Source organism: Hemiscyllium ocellatum, chromosome 18, assembly GCF_020745735.1.
Source record: "Hemiscyllium ocellatum isolate sHemOce1 chromosome 18, sHemOce1.pat.X.cur, whole genome shotgun sequence".
Classification (NCBI taxonomy): domain Eukaryota; kingdom Metazoa; phylum Chordata; class Chondrichthyes; order Orectolobiformes; family Hemiscylliidae; genus Hemiscyllium; species Hemiscyllium ocellatum.
Window position 1 is genome coordinate 26005974 of NC_083418.1, and position 17505 is coordinate 26023478.

General features: G+C 40.8%; 1 protein-coding gene across 5 annotated transcripts in view; it reads left to right on the forward strand.

Annotated features, from left to right (window-relative positions):
* The window catches only part of slc25a22a (solute carrier family 25 member 22a), a 193204-nt gene that overhangs the window by 51873 nt on the left and 123826 nt on the right, over nt 1-17505 (forward strand). For all 5 annotated transcript variants that reach the window (XM_060838773.1, XM_060838772.1, XM_060838769.1 and 2 more), the window contains exon 2: nt 250-367. In XM_060838773.1, coding sequence (XP_060694756.1) covers nt 348-367 — 20 coding nt within the window. In that variant the 5' untranslated portion in view covers nt 250-347. The remainder of the gene's footprint in view (nt 1-249; nt 368-17505) is intronic.

Below are 17505 nucleotides of genomic sequence, written 5' to 3' on the forward strand. Positions count from 1 at the left end.
TTTATTCACTCTTTTGATACAATAACTCAAACATATTGCATGAAATGGCAAAATATTCCTTTCTTAGAAAATTAGAATACGACAGGTCATGTGTAGATTAGCTCAGCCCTCTATATATAACATGACAGGATTGTATGAATGTGAAAAATGTAGAGCCTGAGCACAGTATCTATTTAATGTTCAGTAAGCATTTAGATTTCTTTCATTTTCAATGTTAAGTTTTCTGATTTGGCTTCATTCTCTTTACAGGTAACAGAGTTAAGAAAATAACCCAACTTCATTTGAAAATCTACTTTCTGGATTTGAAGAATCTTTTCTTCCCACAGAGGGCTTGTGGTTTGAATTAAATGGCTGATAAACAAATCAGGTATTTACATTGATGTTATCTTCACCGTTGAAACATTTATTTTTGACAATAATCTCAGCTAATGGTAATATTGGACAAGTCAGATCCGACAGTGAACTCTGGCATGACATGCCACCAGCTTTATTTTTTTCCAATTTGTTTACTAGGATAATGATGAGTCACTGAACACATTCAGAAAAGGCTGCCAATGTACTTTTTCACAAAAAAAATCAAAGTTTATTGTAAACAACAACAAAAAGTACAAGAAATATTTGACACAATCTTATTACAAAAATCTGAAATAAGTATTCAATCCTTCTCTTCTAAACAACAACCTTGCAGTGAATGATCGCCTTGCTTTCACTTTAAAGTTCCTTGCTCAGTGGGTAGGGCTGTAATTGGTTTCTTTTCAGTAGATTTCTATCTTCACTTTTTTTTGGTTTCTATCTCTTCTTGAGACCCTTAAAGTGCTAATGCAACTCACATATCTATTTATTTTTAAACATGGGTTCCTTACACCACTCCTCTAAGTTTTGTCTCTCTTGATCTTGTCTCTTACTGTTAAAGCCACCACTTCTCCTCTTTTACCCTGACTGTGTTTAGGAAACTGAAATTTTGTTGCTCCTGTTACAGGCCGTTTTCTCTGAATGTCCTGCCTCTCTTTCAGGGTGATTCTGTCTTTGCAATTGGATACCTTATTGCCAGGCAGCAGCCCAATCTTGTTCGACCTTCAAATCTTGTTCGACCTTCAAATCTTGTTCGACCTTCAAATCTTGTTCGACCTTCAAATCTTGTTCGACCTTCAAATCTTGTTCGACCTTCAAATCTTGTTCGACCTTCAAATCTTGTTCGACCTTCAAATCTTGTTCCTAAAGCACAGATTCACCCATGATTCTCCACTTTAAAATGCATGTAAACAAATCTCCACACGAATTGTCATTGTCATCACTCAGAAGTGAACTGACTATGTTTTCCCTTCTTAATGCATATACAGTATGCAAATGGAAGTCACACTTGAGGCTATACATGGTTCTGTTCACTTTAGAATGCAGGTTTACAAATAATAACAATACATCCTGAACATTCTTCAAGATTAGAATGGAAATAAATTCCATCTAAAATCAATAATTAAGTAATTACATTCTGAGTGGTAAAGGTTTAGATTCTGTCTGTGGATTTTTTGTTTTAACTCTAGGTAGAACTTCATCCTTCAGTCTTTCCACTTCTATCTCCTCCAAAGTGCTAGCACACATTGCTATGATACGTATGGTGATATTGATTCATCCTGCCTATTCTTCACATGTAAACCTATCCAGTAACTGTTGATCATCTGTTCCACTGTGGAAGCCATCACTATCAAGTGGTTTCCCACACTCCTTCACCTGACCTGTAGCACCTTTGGTTTTAAACCAGTTTCAGTGCAGTGGTTCTGTTCGCCGAGCTGGAAGTTTTTGTTGCAAACGTTTCGTCTCCTGGCTAGGAGACATCATCAGTGCTCTGGAGCCTCCTGCGAAGTGCTTCTATGATGTTTCTTCCGGCATTTATAGTGGTCTGTCCTTGCCGCTTCCGGGTGTCAGTTTCAGCTGTCTGCTGTAGTGATGGGCATATTGGGTCCAGGTTGATGTGTCTGTTGATGGAGTTTGTGGATGAATGCCATGCCACTAGGAATTCCCAGGCTGTTCTCTGTCTGGCTTGCCCTATGATAGTAGTGTTTTCCCAGTCGAATTCATGTTGCTTGTTGTCTGAGTGTGTGGCTGCTAGGGATAGCTGGTCGTGTCGTTTCGTGGCTAGTTGGTGTTCATGTATGCGGATTGTTAGCTGTCTTCCTGTTTGTCCTATATAGTGTTTTGTGCAGTCCTTGCATGGTATTTTGTAAACTACATTAGTTTTGCTCATGTTGGGTATTGGCTCCTTTGTTCTAGTGAGTTGTTGTCTGAGCGTGGCTGTTGGTTTGTGTGCCGTTATGAGTCCTAGGGGTCGCAGTAGTCTGGCTGTCAGTTCTGAAACGCTCCTGATGTATGGTAGTGTGGCTAGTCCTTTTGGTTGTGGCATGTCCTCGTTCCGTGGTCTTTCTCTTAGGCATCTGTTGATAAAGTTGCGCAGGTATCCGTTTTTGGCGAATACCTTGTATAGGTGTTCCTCTTCCTCTTTTCGCAGTTCTGGTGTACTGCAGTGTGTTGTAGCTCTTTTGAATAGTGTTCAAAATTCAAATTCACACTATTCAAAAGAGCTACAACACACTGCAGTACACCAGAACTGCGAAAAGAGGAAGAGGAACACCTATACAAGGTATTCGCCAAAAACGGATACCTGCGCAACTTTATCAACAGATGCCTAAGAGAAAGACCACGGAACGAGGACATGCCACAACCAAAAGGACTAGCCACACTACCATACATCAGGAGCGTTTCAGAACTGACAGCCAGACTACTGCGACCCCTAGGACTCATAACGGCACACAAACCAACAGCCACGCTCAGACAACAACTTACTAGAACAAAGGAGCCAATACTCAACATGAGCAAATGTAGTTTATAAAATACCATGCAAGGACTGCACAAAACACTATATAGGACAAACAGGAAGACAGCTAACAATCCGCATACATGAACACCAACTAGCCACAAAACGACACGACCAGCTATCCCTAGTAGCCACACACTCAGACAACAAGCAACATGAATTCGACTGGGAAAACACTACTATCATAGGGCAAGCCAGACAGAGAACAGCCAGGGAATTCCTAGAGGCATGGCATTCATCCACAAACTCCATCAACAGACACATCGACCTGGACCCAATATACCAATCACTACAGCGGACAGCTGAAACTGACAACCGGAAGCGGCAAGGACAGACCACTATAAATGCCGGAAGAAACATCATAGAAGCACTTCGCAGGAGGCTCCAGAGCACTGATGATGTCTCCTAGCCAGGGGACGAAACGTTTGCAACAAAAACTTCCAGCTCGGCGAACAGAACCACTACAACAAGCACCCGAGCTACAAATCTTCGCACAAACCTTGAACAGTTTCAGTGCATCATGTGAAACTTGACTTGTTCTCCTGCCTTATCAACTTACTTATCTTCTGCTGAACCCAAGGGCAATAACCAACTGTAGATATTATTTTAATCAACCTGCCTAGAATTGTTTTTACACACCTCTGGAGTAGGTGGGACTTGAAGCTAGGTCTCCTGGCTCAGATGCAGGGACACTAGCTCTGCACCACTAACTGTAGCATCTTGGATGTTATTGTTTACAGCTTGCTTCTATTAATTGAAGATCGCTTAATTTTAATTTCTGTTAATCTGTATTAAAATCATGCGCAGGAATCTAACTTGTCGTCTTATCAGAATTGATTTATCACTGAATAATCTATTTTATCAATTAATTCATTTTCCCCCGAAGAGATGAAAAAGATTTCAAATTAAACAAGAGTCTCTCATAATGAAATAGAGAGTAAATTGCAATTGCTCCTGACCAATGTAACAACATATGGTAAGCTACCCTACTAAATAATCTCAGGAGCAAACAATTGGGAAGACATTGTTTGAGTTATAACTGTTAATAATTTTCTGATTTATTCAGTTTTTGAATAGGTCCAGCACAGGATCACCAAGGAAATAATTTATACATGATTAACTTGGTGTGTTCCTCTTGGACTACTTGACTACCTTCTAGACAGGATTTTGCCTAGCTTTTCATTTAATATATTAAATGTTGCTTGCACTGGTTAGCACAGCTGCCTCCCAGCACTACGAACCGGGTCCGATTCCCACCTCGGGCAACTGTCTGTCGGTGTTCTCCCCGTGTCTGCATGGGTTTCCTCCAGTGCTCCGGTTTCTTCCCACAATCTAAAGATGTGCAGGTCAGGTAAACAGGCCATGCTAAATTTCTGACAGTGTTAGGTGCATTAGTCAGGTAAATATAGGGTAAGGGAATGGGTCTAGGTGGGTTATTCTTTGGAGGATCGGTGTTGGGTCAAATGGCCTGCTTCCATTTGTAGGGAATCTAACCTGTGGAAAAGTGTCAACTACTTCTCTTGCAGTGAATTTTTATAGTAAGCAAATCTTTGCTCAGAAATTGAATATTTCACATGTTTTGGTTAATCTGTCAGCAATGATGCCGGTGATGGTTAAATTCAAATGTGAGCTTCATCTGACCTCCTCTTCCCCACTTCCCTTCCCGCAACCTTTTAAAATGACACCCTTTACTGCACAAACAACGAATTAGGTGGGCTTAAAACAGCCACGAAATGTCTTTGGCTTCAGGATTAAGGAAAAATCCCATGGTGTTTTATAAAGGCTGGTAGCTAGGGGAAGGATAGGTCTATTCAAGGACAAAGGAGAAATGTTATGCTTTGAGCCAGAGGAAGTGGTGAAGGTCCTTAAAGAATACTTTGCATCGGTATTCATAAACGTGAAGGACGTGGTGGATGATGAGTCAAGAGAGGGATCTGTTGAAATTCTATGGTGTGAAAATAAAAGGAAGGGAGGTGGTGTTTTGAAAAGTATTAAGGTAGACAAGTCCCAGAATGTTGAGGGAGGCAGGTGAGGAAATGTCTGGAGCCTTGTATCCTGTTTAATCACACGAGAGGTCCCAGGGACTAGAGAATAGCCAACATTGTTCATTTGTTTAAGAGGGGAATCATAGGTAATTTGGGTAATGACAGGTTGGTGAGCCTTAGGATAGTAGGAGGGAAATTATTGGAGCAGATTCTTAAGTGATGGGATATACTTGGGAAAAATATGGGCTTTTTAGTGACTTTGTGTTGTGAAGGATGTGTCTCTCAAACTTGATTGAGTTTTTTTTTGAGTGTGCCAACATGATCGAGGGTAGGGTGGTAGATGTTGTTTATGTGGACTTTAGCAAAACCCTTAACAAAGACCCTCATGGCAGGCTGATTCAAAAAGTGAAGACAAATAGAATTTGCTGTGAGCTGGTAAGATGGATACAGAATTGGCTTGGTCACAGAAGACAGAGTGGCAGTGTAGAGGTGTTTTTCCAGATTACTGATCTGTCACAAGTGATGTTCAACAGGAATCCTGCTCAGACCCCTATTGTTTGTAATACGTAAATAAATGATTTAGACGAGAATGGGAGTGGCCTCGTTAATAAATTAGAGGATGACAAAGATCAAAGATTTGGGAAACTGCAGATCATGAGGAGAATTGCCAGAGGATACAGGTTGATATGGATATGCTTGAGACTTGGGTGGGGAAATGGCAGATGGGATTTAATCTGGATAAATGAGAGGTGGTCCATTTTGAGAGATCTAATGCAGGAGAGACATATACAGTAAACGGCAGAACCTTTAGTAGCACCAATACACAGAGGGATCTACACATACAGGTGCACATTTCCTTGAAAGTGGCTTAACAAGTGAATAAGGGGTTGAATTGCATGCTTGCATTCATTGGTCGGGGCATGTGCAATTTGATCCCTCTAGACCTATGAACTATATCTGTCTCCTCCTTGAAAACATCTTAATGTTTTGGCCTCAGCACTTTGTGTGATAGGGAAGTCCACAGACTCGCCACACTCTGGAAGAAATTTCCACTCACCCTAATCCGAAATGGCTTACTTTGTATCCTCAGACTGTCATCCCTTGTTCTGCACTCCCTGGTCGTTGGGAACAGCCTTCCTGCATCTACCCTAAGATCATGACTCATCTGTCCCAGGCCTCCACTCCAATTTTTGCCACCACTGCATAGCCCTCAGTGTCCTGATAGTTTAAAAAAAATCAATCTATTTACTACTTCGTTGAATGTTTTGTGATCTAAGCTCCACAACTCTCTGGGCTAAACAATTCCAGGCAATCACTCACCTCTTTTAAAAAAAAAAGAAAATAATTTCTCACTCTTAAGTGAGTGTTCCCTTATTCTGTAACTCTCCCTAGTTCAACATTCTCCTATTAGTGGAAACATTTACTCAATGTCTGCCCTATGAAGTCCCCTCAGAATTTTGCACTCTAGACGATCACCCTTTGTTCTTCTAAACACTAATGAATAAAGGCCTAACTGGTTTAGTCATCCTTGATAAGTAAACCATTTTCTTCCCAGGAATAAGGCAAACAAATCTCTTTTGAACTACATCAAATGCAGTTATATCAGTTTGAGATTTTGGAGAAGATTTGTAGCTCAGGTTGTGGATCAGTTTGTCACTGAGCTGATGGGTTTGTTTTCAGACATTTCGTCACCTATGCTAGGTAACATCATCAGTGAGCCTCTGGTGAAGCATTAGTGTTCTGCCCCGCTTGCTATTTATGTGCCTTGGTTTGTTGTGGAGTGTGACACTATATCCGGTTCTGTTTCTGAGAGGTTGGGAAATGGAGTCCAGATCTATGTGTTAATGGAGTTCTGGTTTGAACTCCCATGCATGTCTTTGTTTGGCTTGGTCCAGGTTGGATGCATTGTCCCAATCCAACTGGCGTCTCTTTTCATCTGTGTGCATGGTAATTGGTCATGTCTTTTAGTGACTAATTGGTACTCATGTATCCTGGTGGCTAGTTTCCTGCTGGTTTATCCAATGTAATGTTTGTTGCAGTCCTTGTGGGGTATTTTGTATAATTATCTTTGTTCTGCTGGCTGTGGGTACAGGGTCTTTGAAATTGTAGTTGTATTAGTGTGGTAATAGGTTTATGGGCTACCTGGCAACATTCTTGTAGATTTTTTCTGAGTTTCACAATATCCTTCCTTTTGGATGGAGACCAGAATTGCATATAATATTCCAAAAGTGGTCCAACAAATGTCCTGTACAGCTGCAACAAGACCTCCCAACTCCTATACTCCATGCTCTAACCAATAAAGAAAAGTATACCATACGCTGTCTTCACTATCCTGTCGACTGTGACTCTACTTTCAAGGAGCTATGAACCTGTACTCCAAGGTCTCTTTGTTCAGCAACACTCCCCAAGACCTTACCATTAAGTGTATAAGACCAGCAGGATCAAGGCTGACTTGCTTCCACTCTTTGTTTTGGGTGGATGGGGTGGGAGGGGGAGTGGGATGGGAGAGGTGGAAATAGAAGTGAGAGCAGTGGTTTTGCAGTAGCTGAATCTTCTAGTCTTCAGACTATCCTGCAGGTGAGCGGGACGCTTTTGGATTGTGCCTGGTCTTGCCACTGATTATGCTTAGTCTCAGTGAAGCTCAAAGTAGGTGGCTCTTTTGCACTTGTTTCTTTGCAGATGCTTCTTCTGCAGTTTGTGGCAAACAATTCCATGTATCAGTGGGGACGTTGCATATTCTGTACCTTTTTATGCACCTTATTGAATGCCTTCTGAAAATTCAAATGCAGTTAAGTTTACCACTTCCCCTTTTCTTTATATATCCTCCACGATCTCTAGCACATTTATCAGGCATGAATTCTGTTTCACAAAGTTCATATTGACTCTCGTTGCATTAAATGTTTCCACATATTCTGTTATTCCTTCCTCAACAGTGGATTCTAGCATTTTCCCAATGACACAGACTTTAGACTAATGCCTATCGTTCAGTTTCCTCATGTTCTTGAACAGATGTGTCACACTAGCATTTTTCAAAAGTGCTGGAATCCATATGAAATTCAATGAGTTCATGAGTATTTCAGCTAAAACACATTTTGATGCACATTTGTCTGCCTTTATTCCCATTAGTCTCTCAGTTACTTTGTCCCTTGTGTTAGAGTTGGTATCAAGATCTTTTCTCCTATGAGCACTCTGCTTATCTGTTATCTTTGGGATGTTTATGGTGTGCTCTACCATGAAGACTGATCCAAAATGTTGGTTCAAATTATCTGCCATTTTCCTGTTTCTTGTTATTAATTCCCTACCTGCATCCTTCAAGGATCCCACAAATGCTTCAGCTACTCTCTTTGAACATATCCACAGAAGGTATTGCTGTTTGTTTTCATATTTACTTTTAGTTATTTTTCTCCCTCTTTATTGGCTTTTATGTCATCTACTTCGAGTTCCAAAAAACAATTCTGAATCCTCTGACCTCCCACTTGTTGTCACCCCTTTGATTGAATACTCTCCTTGACTGCCTTGATTCACCTCAGGTGGATCATCTTTCTCATCAAGTCAATCTTTTTGACCAGAATAAAGTTTTGCTGAGCATTTGGAAATGTCTGTTTCAACATCTGCCACTGCTCATCAGCTTACCGTCTCTTTTTCCTAGCCTACTTTAGACAGCTCTTTATTCATGCCTCTGTCATTGCCCTTAGTGAAGTTGAGGACACCTGTTTGAAGGAGAGAGAGTAAGGTCCCAAGTCAAGCATGTTGTGATTGTGACCCCCTAGAGGATCCTTAACTATGAGATCTCTTATTAATCCTCTCTCACTTCACATCACTAGACGTAAAGTAGCCTTATCCTGGGTAGTTTTTGCAATGTACTGCTCTAAGAAATACTCCCTAATGCACTCTACAGATTCATCTTCTGCATTTCCTTGCCTGACTGATTTGGCCAGTCAGTAAGCACATTAAGATCATCCGTGACAACTGTAGTACGCTTCTTCCATCCCACTTTTATTACCAAATAGATATTTGACTTTTGTGACGCAACTCATCGCGGATGACAAGGCAGGCAGAGGATACTAATTAGGAATGATCAGCCATGATCATATTGAATGGTGGTGCAGGCTTGAAGGGCAATATGGCCTATTCCTGCACCTATTGTCTATGATAGACTCTGCTCACTGTGAAATCTTTCCCTTGTCATTCATTACATCAATTCAAACTGACTCCACTGCCTGATTTATCACTACATCATTACTTACAAGCACACTGATACTGTCCTTCATGAACAAAGCTACCCCAGCTCCTTTGTGCCTTCAGCTTATCTATCTTGTTATAAAAGCTGTGTACTTTCAGGTTAAGAGTTCTGGCTTTTTACCAGTGTTCTAATTTTTGCTGTGTTCTTCTGCTTCTATTTTCTACCCTGTCACACTTTGATAGTTCACTTGTCTGCAATTTTGCGTGCTCATTTCTTTTTGTTTTTTTTTAGAAACTTCCTTCAATTGAACAATCCCCCATCGCTAATTAGTTTAAAACTTTATCGATAACACCAGTTATATAATTTGCACTTGGCTCAGATAGTAATCAGGAAATTATTGCCTTTTTAGGTTCTGTATTTTAACTTAGCCACAACATTTCATAATCATTCAGCAGAACATTTTTCCCAGTTCTATGAATGTTGTTATTACTACATGGATAATCACATCTAGGTCCATTCCAAATGCCTCTCCAGCCCAGAAGAGCTATCATGAACCTTGGCATCATGTCGGCAACAGAGCCTTTGGAATGTTCTGTTTTGCTGCAGAGAATAATTACTGTTTCCCTAATTTATGCTTTCTCCTGTTTCATATTCCTCTTTTCTCCCACCATTTGAATGGTGCTTTGGATAATTGTCCATTGACTATGGTGACTACTTGTTCATCCTCCCTACAGTGTGTGCCCTCCTCCAGAGAGGAGGAAGAATCGCTTACTCCATTGGACAAGGGCAGTGGCTGAGGCTACTGCAAATCTAAATCCTGTGTCCCCATTTGCCTCACTCGTAATCACACCCTTCTGTCTCTGACCCCATGTTGTAGTAATCTAACTGGTGTGACAAACCCCCAGTCACAGTGCCTGTAGATCATAAACTCTGAGCTAAGTTCCTTGGGCAACTAATGCGGTTTTTGAGCCAAGTCTGGAATATTGCATACAGTTTTGGTCTCCTTCCTACCAGAAGGATGTTGTGAAACTTGAAAGGGTTCAGAAAAGATTGACGAGAATGTTGCCAGGGTTGGAGGATTTGAGTTATAGGGAGAGGTTGAAGAGGCTGGGGCTGTTTTCCCTGGAGCGACGGAGGCTGAGGGGGTGATCTTATAGAGGTTTACAAAATTATGAGGAATATGGATAGGATAAATAGAAAAAGTCTTTTCCCTGGATGGGGGAGTCCAGAACTAGAGGGTTTAGATTTGGGGTGAGAGGGGAAAGATATAAAAGTGACCTGGGGGGCAACTTTTTCACGCAGAGGATGGTTTGTCTGTGGAATGGGCTGCCAGAGGAAGTGGTCGAGGCTGGTACAATTACAGCATTTAAAAGTCATCAGGATGGGTATATGAATAGGAAGGGTTTGGGGGGATATGGGCCGGGTGCTGGCAGATGGGAGGATTGGGTTGGGATATCTGGTTGGCCTGGACGGGTTGGAATGAAGGGTCTGTTTCCATGCTGTACATTGCTATGACTGTAATCCGTTACTGAACTAAATTCTAATAGGTATGCTGTTTCAGTAACACAAATCCCACTTATATAAATACCATTAATAAGAACAATAATTTATAACATAGTCTCTGAAAGTTCATACAGAATGGATCCTCCAGAATGCTCCTCTTCCATTCCGCTGAATCTGCTGTTCGGGATGTTGTCTCTGCAATTCTTCTATTCGGAACACCTCTCTCCATCAAATTCTTCTGTCCGAAATGCCTTCTCAATCATTTTCTGGTGTCAAGAATATGCACTAAATGTGTCGTGTACTTTTATAGATGGTGTTTTTTAGAGACTGTTGAGACTTCTTGTGAGAGCCTGGCATTTCTTTCTCAGATGGCTCTTTGTTTTCACCCCTTCAGATCAAGGTTGGCTCTCCACTCTCTGTCCAATTGTCCCTCTGTGTATACCATACTTAGAGACACATCAAATTCTTATAGTATGATTGGTTTCAGGTTGTCAAAACCATCTGATTTTGAATTTTATTGGTCCTTAGTCTCCAACTGCCCTTTTAAATTAATTGGCTGAATTAGCACTGTTGTCTGCCTAAAAATGTTGTTTGGGCTTGCCAACTGAAAGGCCCTTCGATACACCTAGTTTCAATTTTGGGGCTGTCTGTACAATGCTTGCAAACTCCCACACACAGACAAAGCACAATCTCTTAGAGGGACCACGTACTGCCTTTCAATTTGAGTATTCTACACAACTTTGTAACACCTCCCTCCTTCAGAAAATATTAACCATCGTGATGAAAAGATGGCTTCATTTTTTTTTCTCTTTTAAATCAACACCATTGTTGTCAGTTCCATAGGTCATTGATCTCAAATTATACCTTTGATACCAATTCTGCATACATATACAACATTGGACCATACCAGTTCTATTTTATCTAAACATTTTCTTTTAAGCCTGCAATAACACATCTGCAATAACATTTTTATGACCCACAACATCTACAGTTCTCAAATTAAAAGTCTGTAATGTAAGACTCCAATGAAATAGTCTCACATTTTTCTCATTTAAACCTTTCCAAAAAGGTGAGTGATTTGTGGTCTGTGTACACAGCCATCTCTGAAACATTGTTCATAGCATAAACATTAAAATGTTGTAAGGCAACAAACTTAACAAAAGTAACAAACTTAATTCATTTTTGATGCTGGAGCATTTTTTCTGGTGGATATGGAGTTTCTTTGAAAAATAACCAATTGACCTTTCAATTCCACCTTCATCCTGCTGCATCAACGCAGCTCCATCCCCTATGTTGCTGGAGTTGATTGCAACTTTAAAGGGTTTCAAGAAATTTGGTGTGGCTAAAAACAGCTGTAACATACCCCTGTCCAACCCATCACTATTCTTTCCAGTTAATTAATTTTGGATGTTCAATATTTTAGAAGGAAATTCACCAAGCTGCAATAATGTCTCCTGATTTAAAGTACTTGACCAATCAACAGAGACACAGACGAAATATCCACCAATGGCCTACATGTTTTCCTGTAATGTTGAATTTAGGCTCTGACAGGTCGACACAGGTTGGAAGAGCTCTCTGCTGCCAGGTCTTCTTCCTCTCCAGCAGTGTCCACCTCATACTGGCCAGCCCTCCTCCTATTGAAGTTGCTGTCCCCATGCTCTCACTTTTTTGTATTTCAAAAATATAGCTAATTTAGGAATAAAGTATAAGGAAATGCAACAGGAGCATAACAGTTTAGCAGAGACTGCAAAAAGTACAGTGGAAATTTGATGTTCCTCATTGGAGCATCAATCCAGTTGCAACAAAAAAAGTCCTAAACAAGGAAGTAAAATGTTTACATTCCCAATAAATCTACATATACTTTCACTGTTTAAGAAGGGCAGCATCCTCCTTTGTTCTTGTACCTTTAACTGCTAATAACTGCCTCCTTTTCCTATTTCTTTAAGATGCTGGTGGCTATTTTCAGATCCTCCTCACTTACAAAGCTCTGCGTTGTTAAGTTTCCACTGGGTAATTGTTGGCAGAAATATGCTTCTGATAAATTACTGTGACTGCAGTGCTGGCAATGAGATGGCATTTTTGACAGTTCAGCATTAAATCCAGGCTGATGCTGAATTTAGGCTACTAGCTTTGAAGCTGGGTGGGATCAACTTTGAGTGTTTGGTCAAAATGAGTGATTGCTGAAACCAAATAGGATTGTGAAACTGAGAGTTCTTCATAAATTCACTGTTAAAGGGGTGAACATCGTGATATCTGCTTTTTGGTAGACCTTGACGTCAGCTAGAATGTACTTTTCTTTGTTGCAAAACCTAGGTGAAAGGTCAAGGCCCGCAGTGCAGGACACTACAAGGGTTGATAAGTTAGATAGAAGATCTCAGTGAGCACGTGACCAATCTGTGAAGCAGACTCCCTGTGGAGATGATGGAAGCGGTTAGTACTAATTAATTCGAATGCAAACTAGATATTTCTGTCAGAAAATACCATTTTGAGAGATAGTTCAATGAATGTTTTGAGACACGATAATTGGGATTAAGGTAGTATTCTGGAAGGAAAATGGTGACTTTGGACATTTATTTTCTCAAGATCTCCTCGCTGACATTTTCTTCCTGTGTTCTAGGCTTATTGCAGATTAACTCTCATTATTGATTGGAATGAGTCTACAACTTCACTATCAGCATGTGAATTCAAAGTATGTCAGTCATACCATTTGATGTTTATGCTCTGTGAGCTACCTCCTGCTCCTCTTTGTGTAACCCTATCAATGTAACCTATTTTTTATTCTGTCTTGTAGTTACCGACTTCCCGTTGAATGCATCCGTGCTGTTTATCTCAGCTGCTTCTTCTTGTAGCGTAGTACATTTCTATGATGTAAATCAAGCAATAATGAAAGAAAAATCCTGAAAGTAACAGAGGGGTATGGTTTTGAAGCCTGAGGAAGGAATGGGTTAATGTAGGGATATTAATTTGATTTTACAGTTTAAGGTAAAACCTCTATCATTTAGAGCACTTCAGTGGCAGCTTGAATAGCATTAAGGTGTGTTTGTTATCAGATGTGATAAAATGAACACCTAGATTAACAGTTTGTATGTTTTCCTATCAACCTGTCACTCATAAAACTCATGAAGGTAAATTTTTCCCCCCACACCCTCTATCTCATCTGATATGAACTGTTATTTATGCCAACTCTTTTCTTTGAGTTTCTGGTGTTTAGTGAGTTTTGAACTCATTTGGCAACAGCACAATTTTCAGTTGTTTTTCTGTGTGGTCAGATCTCTGTTGAGAATAATAATGAAAGGTAATTGAGGCTACTGGCAGCGTGATCAATTTCCACACTTTCTCATTAATCCTGTGCTGGTCTGATGACCCATTGCTTAGCAGTGGCTTTGCAGGTCTTCCTGCAATTTTTCTCTTCCAATGAGCACTTCACCTTGTTCCACCCTCTCACTTGTCATTTAAGAATTCTTGGTTTCTACTGCTCACCCATGTAGCGTAAATATAAGTTCTCCATGAGAGAGCTTCACTGCTTGCCTCTCAGATGCAGCACTTCATGACTTCTCATTCTCGGTGATTTCAGCTTCCATCTCCATTTATAAAGCTTTTTAAAAAGTGCAATTAGAAATTGCGCAATCTACAATTGTATTGCCTCCACTCTGGGAGGTTTGGAGATGATCAGATTGAAGTTTATGGGGAACAGATTAGGGTAGATAAAGAAAAAGATATTTCTGCTGGTTGGGCATTCTGGCATAAAAGGGGGCATTGTTTTAAAATTGGAATCAGATCTTTCAGAAGTGAAATTATTTTTAAAAATTACCCCTTGTATGGGCGAGGAGATATTTTGAGCAATCTTATGCCAATGACCATTGATCCATGATCAATGTCTAAACTTGAGACTGATGTTTTGTGAGCTCAAGGTATTTAGGGTAATGGGACAATGGCGGATTCTGGTCATTGATCAGTCACAATCTCATTGAATATGCAACAAGCTAATGATATGGAGATGCCGGTGTTGGACTGGGGTATACAGAGTTAAAAATCACACAACACCAGGTTTTAGTCCAAGTTTTATTGGAAGCACACTAGCTTTCGGAACAATGCTCCTTCATCAGGTAATTGCTCCTCCATCAGGTGACAATCATCTGATGAAGGAGCATCGCTCCGAAAGCTAGTGCTTCCAATTAAACCTGTTGGACTATAACCTGGTGTTGTGATTTTTAACTTTGCAACAAACTAAAGAGGCTTACTCCTATACTTGTGATTCATTTTGTTGGAATTTATTCACCACTGATTCTCCCTCAATCTCTTTCTCTAAATAAACTCCTCTGTCCATTGTCATGGCTATGTTCTGCACTGTGGGTCAGCTGTTGCTGCAATGTCCCTATCTTCTCATTATCTTAAGCACTGATATAGTTATGATTCAGCGCTGGGAGGCACAAGCTTATTATTGGTTGTGGAAAGAAAATCTGTTTTGACATTTCAGTGTTTTGTGATGTGGTCCTCTGCTGAGCTCACCATGCTAATATGAAAAAAAAACACACGAAAATCCACTTTGAGAAATTAATGGGAGGGAACTAATACTTTTGCTTGTTGGAGAAATTCGAGCCTGAACCAGTTACCTCAAGTCTGCTGTTTTCAAACAGTGCATTGATTTTTTTCTCCCACTATTAATCTTCTGTAGCAAGTTTCAATTAATTTGTGGTAGTCTGAGTGAATGGAACTAGATTGGAGAGACTTGGTTTGGACAACGTCAAGATCATTTAGTGTACAGATTGTCGCTAGGGAAGGTGATGATGTCGTGGCCTTTTCACTGCACTCACAATCCAGAGATCCAGGTTATGTTCTAAGGGCTCTTATACTACAGTGGTAGTGTCCCAACATCTGAGCCAGGAGGCTGACCTGCTGAATAGGGTATATCAAAACACATCATGCAACAAGTTGACTAAAAAATATCTCGTCTGGATCCTTTGCTTTCCCACTGCCCAGATGTTGGTCTTCCTTTAGGTTCCACTTGGTATAGTGATACGCAACAATAAACCTCTGGCTCATGGAGTACCCTTTACTGAATTATAGGTCAGAATGGCTTGTGAGCTGGAGGGATTATCTGGCATCTCTTGTCTCAGTTGAGGAGGGTGTGACCCCTGAAAGAGACTAAGAACGTACATAAGAGGCAATATATTTAATGCCACCTTGCCATTAATGATTTTGACTTTCTGACTTGCTCTTCATGGCACATCTCTCCCTCTCAAACAACCCCCTCCCAAAAAAAAAAATCCCTGCTCCTGGAGTTAGAGTCTAATCTCAAAGGTTGCTGTCACTTGATTGGCCTGCTGAAATGTGCAGGGGTTGGTTGAATGATTAGTATTTGTCCTTGGTTGATAGCATCACCAGGCCTGACTGATCCCATCCGGATCCTCTCACTTGCTCATTAAAACATCTATTCGCTCCTTCACTCCATTGTGGATTTACTTTCTCCCACAGTGATTCGTCGCTTACACAGTTACTTAAATGTTCTCTCTCTCAACCGTGATCTCATTGCTGCTGACTCTCTCTCACTTGCATGTAATCTTGCCACATGCAATTGCTCAGATTATTCAGCCCAATTCATCCATGCTGATGTTTGTCCTCCAGCCAAACCTTCTCCCACTCATTTAATAATGACAGGTAGTTCTGGGATTACGCACGTTTCGGCAATGTGATTTGGCTGTAATGTCACTGAAGAATTAAGGGACGGTATTTTCGAGAACTCTTACCGCTGTTCGCAATAGCGTGACTCCACCGGGGATTGGTTCATGTACTTAGTTCTACGCGTGTGTAATGTCTCACCAGTCTTTGTGCCATTGTGTACATGCGCCAATGTCAGCTGCCAACAGAACCACAGACCTTTCCATGAAAGGAACTGTACAGAGAGCAGCTTTCTTCCTTTTTAGAAAATGTACTTTTGTTTCATTAATAAATGATTGAAACTTTCATTCAGGCTTCGCTATACTTTGCGTGAATCTTTTGGGTGATTTTTTTTTGAGTGTTTTTGCTGGTCTGCCGCTCACCCCACTTTCCCTATAGGCCCCATTATTTATGTTAAGCAATTTTCTATTAAGTGAGGTTTCGCTGGAACACAACTATGGCGTTCTAGGAGAACTGCCAGTATGGTTATGATCTGCATTGCATTTTCTGAATGTTTGAGGGAAGGATTTGTAATTGTAATCCTGGAAAGAGAATTGGGTGAATACTTGAAGGCAAAAAAACCTACTAGTGTTCTGGAAGCATGACTAATTGAGTGTCTCTAGGAAAGAGCTAGCAGAACACAATGGTTGAATGACCTCCTTCCATTGTGTCTCATTCTAATTTGGTGAGCGAGTGGATCATTCCTTATCATGTGCTGGGACTACAGGATTTTTAAAGCTTTTTTTGATTAGATTACTTACAGTGTGGAAACAGGCCCTTCGGCCCAACAAGTCCACACCGACCCGCCGAAGCGCAACCCACCCATACCCCTACATTTACCCCTTACCTAACACTACGGACAATTTAGCATGGCCAATTCACCTGACCTGCACATCTTTGGACTGTGGGAGGAAACCGGAGCACCCGGAGGAAACCCACGCAGACACGGGGAGAACGTGCAAACTCCACACAGTCAGTCGCCTGAGTCGGGAACTGAACCCGGGTCTCAGGCGCTGTGAGGCAGCAGTGCTAACCACTGTGCCACCGTGCCGCCCACTGCTAACCACTGTGCCACCGTGCCGCCCACATGTGAAGTGTTTTCAGATGCAGTAATATAACTTCTTTAAAGATATCTCATTAAGGGTTAAATAAGCTAAAATAACAGTTACAAGCCAAATATTAATTTGTATTCATTTAGAGGCAATAAATTATTTTATGTCTAACCTCTTGGCTTTTAGGAGTTTGATGCTTTGATTTATGAGACAGTGGGGTTGGAATGCCTTTTATGGGCTCAAACTTTTTCTGTG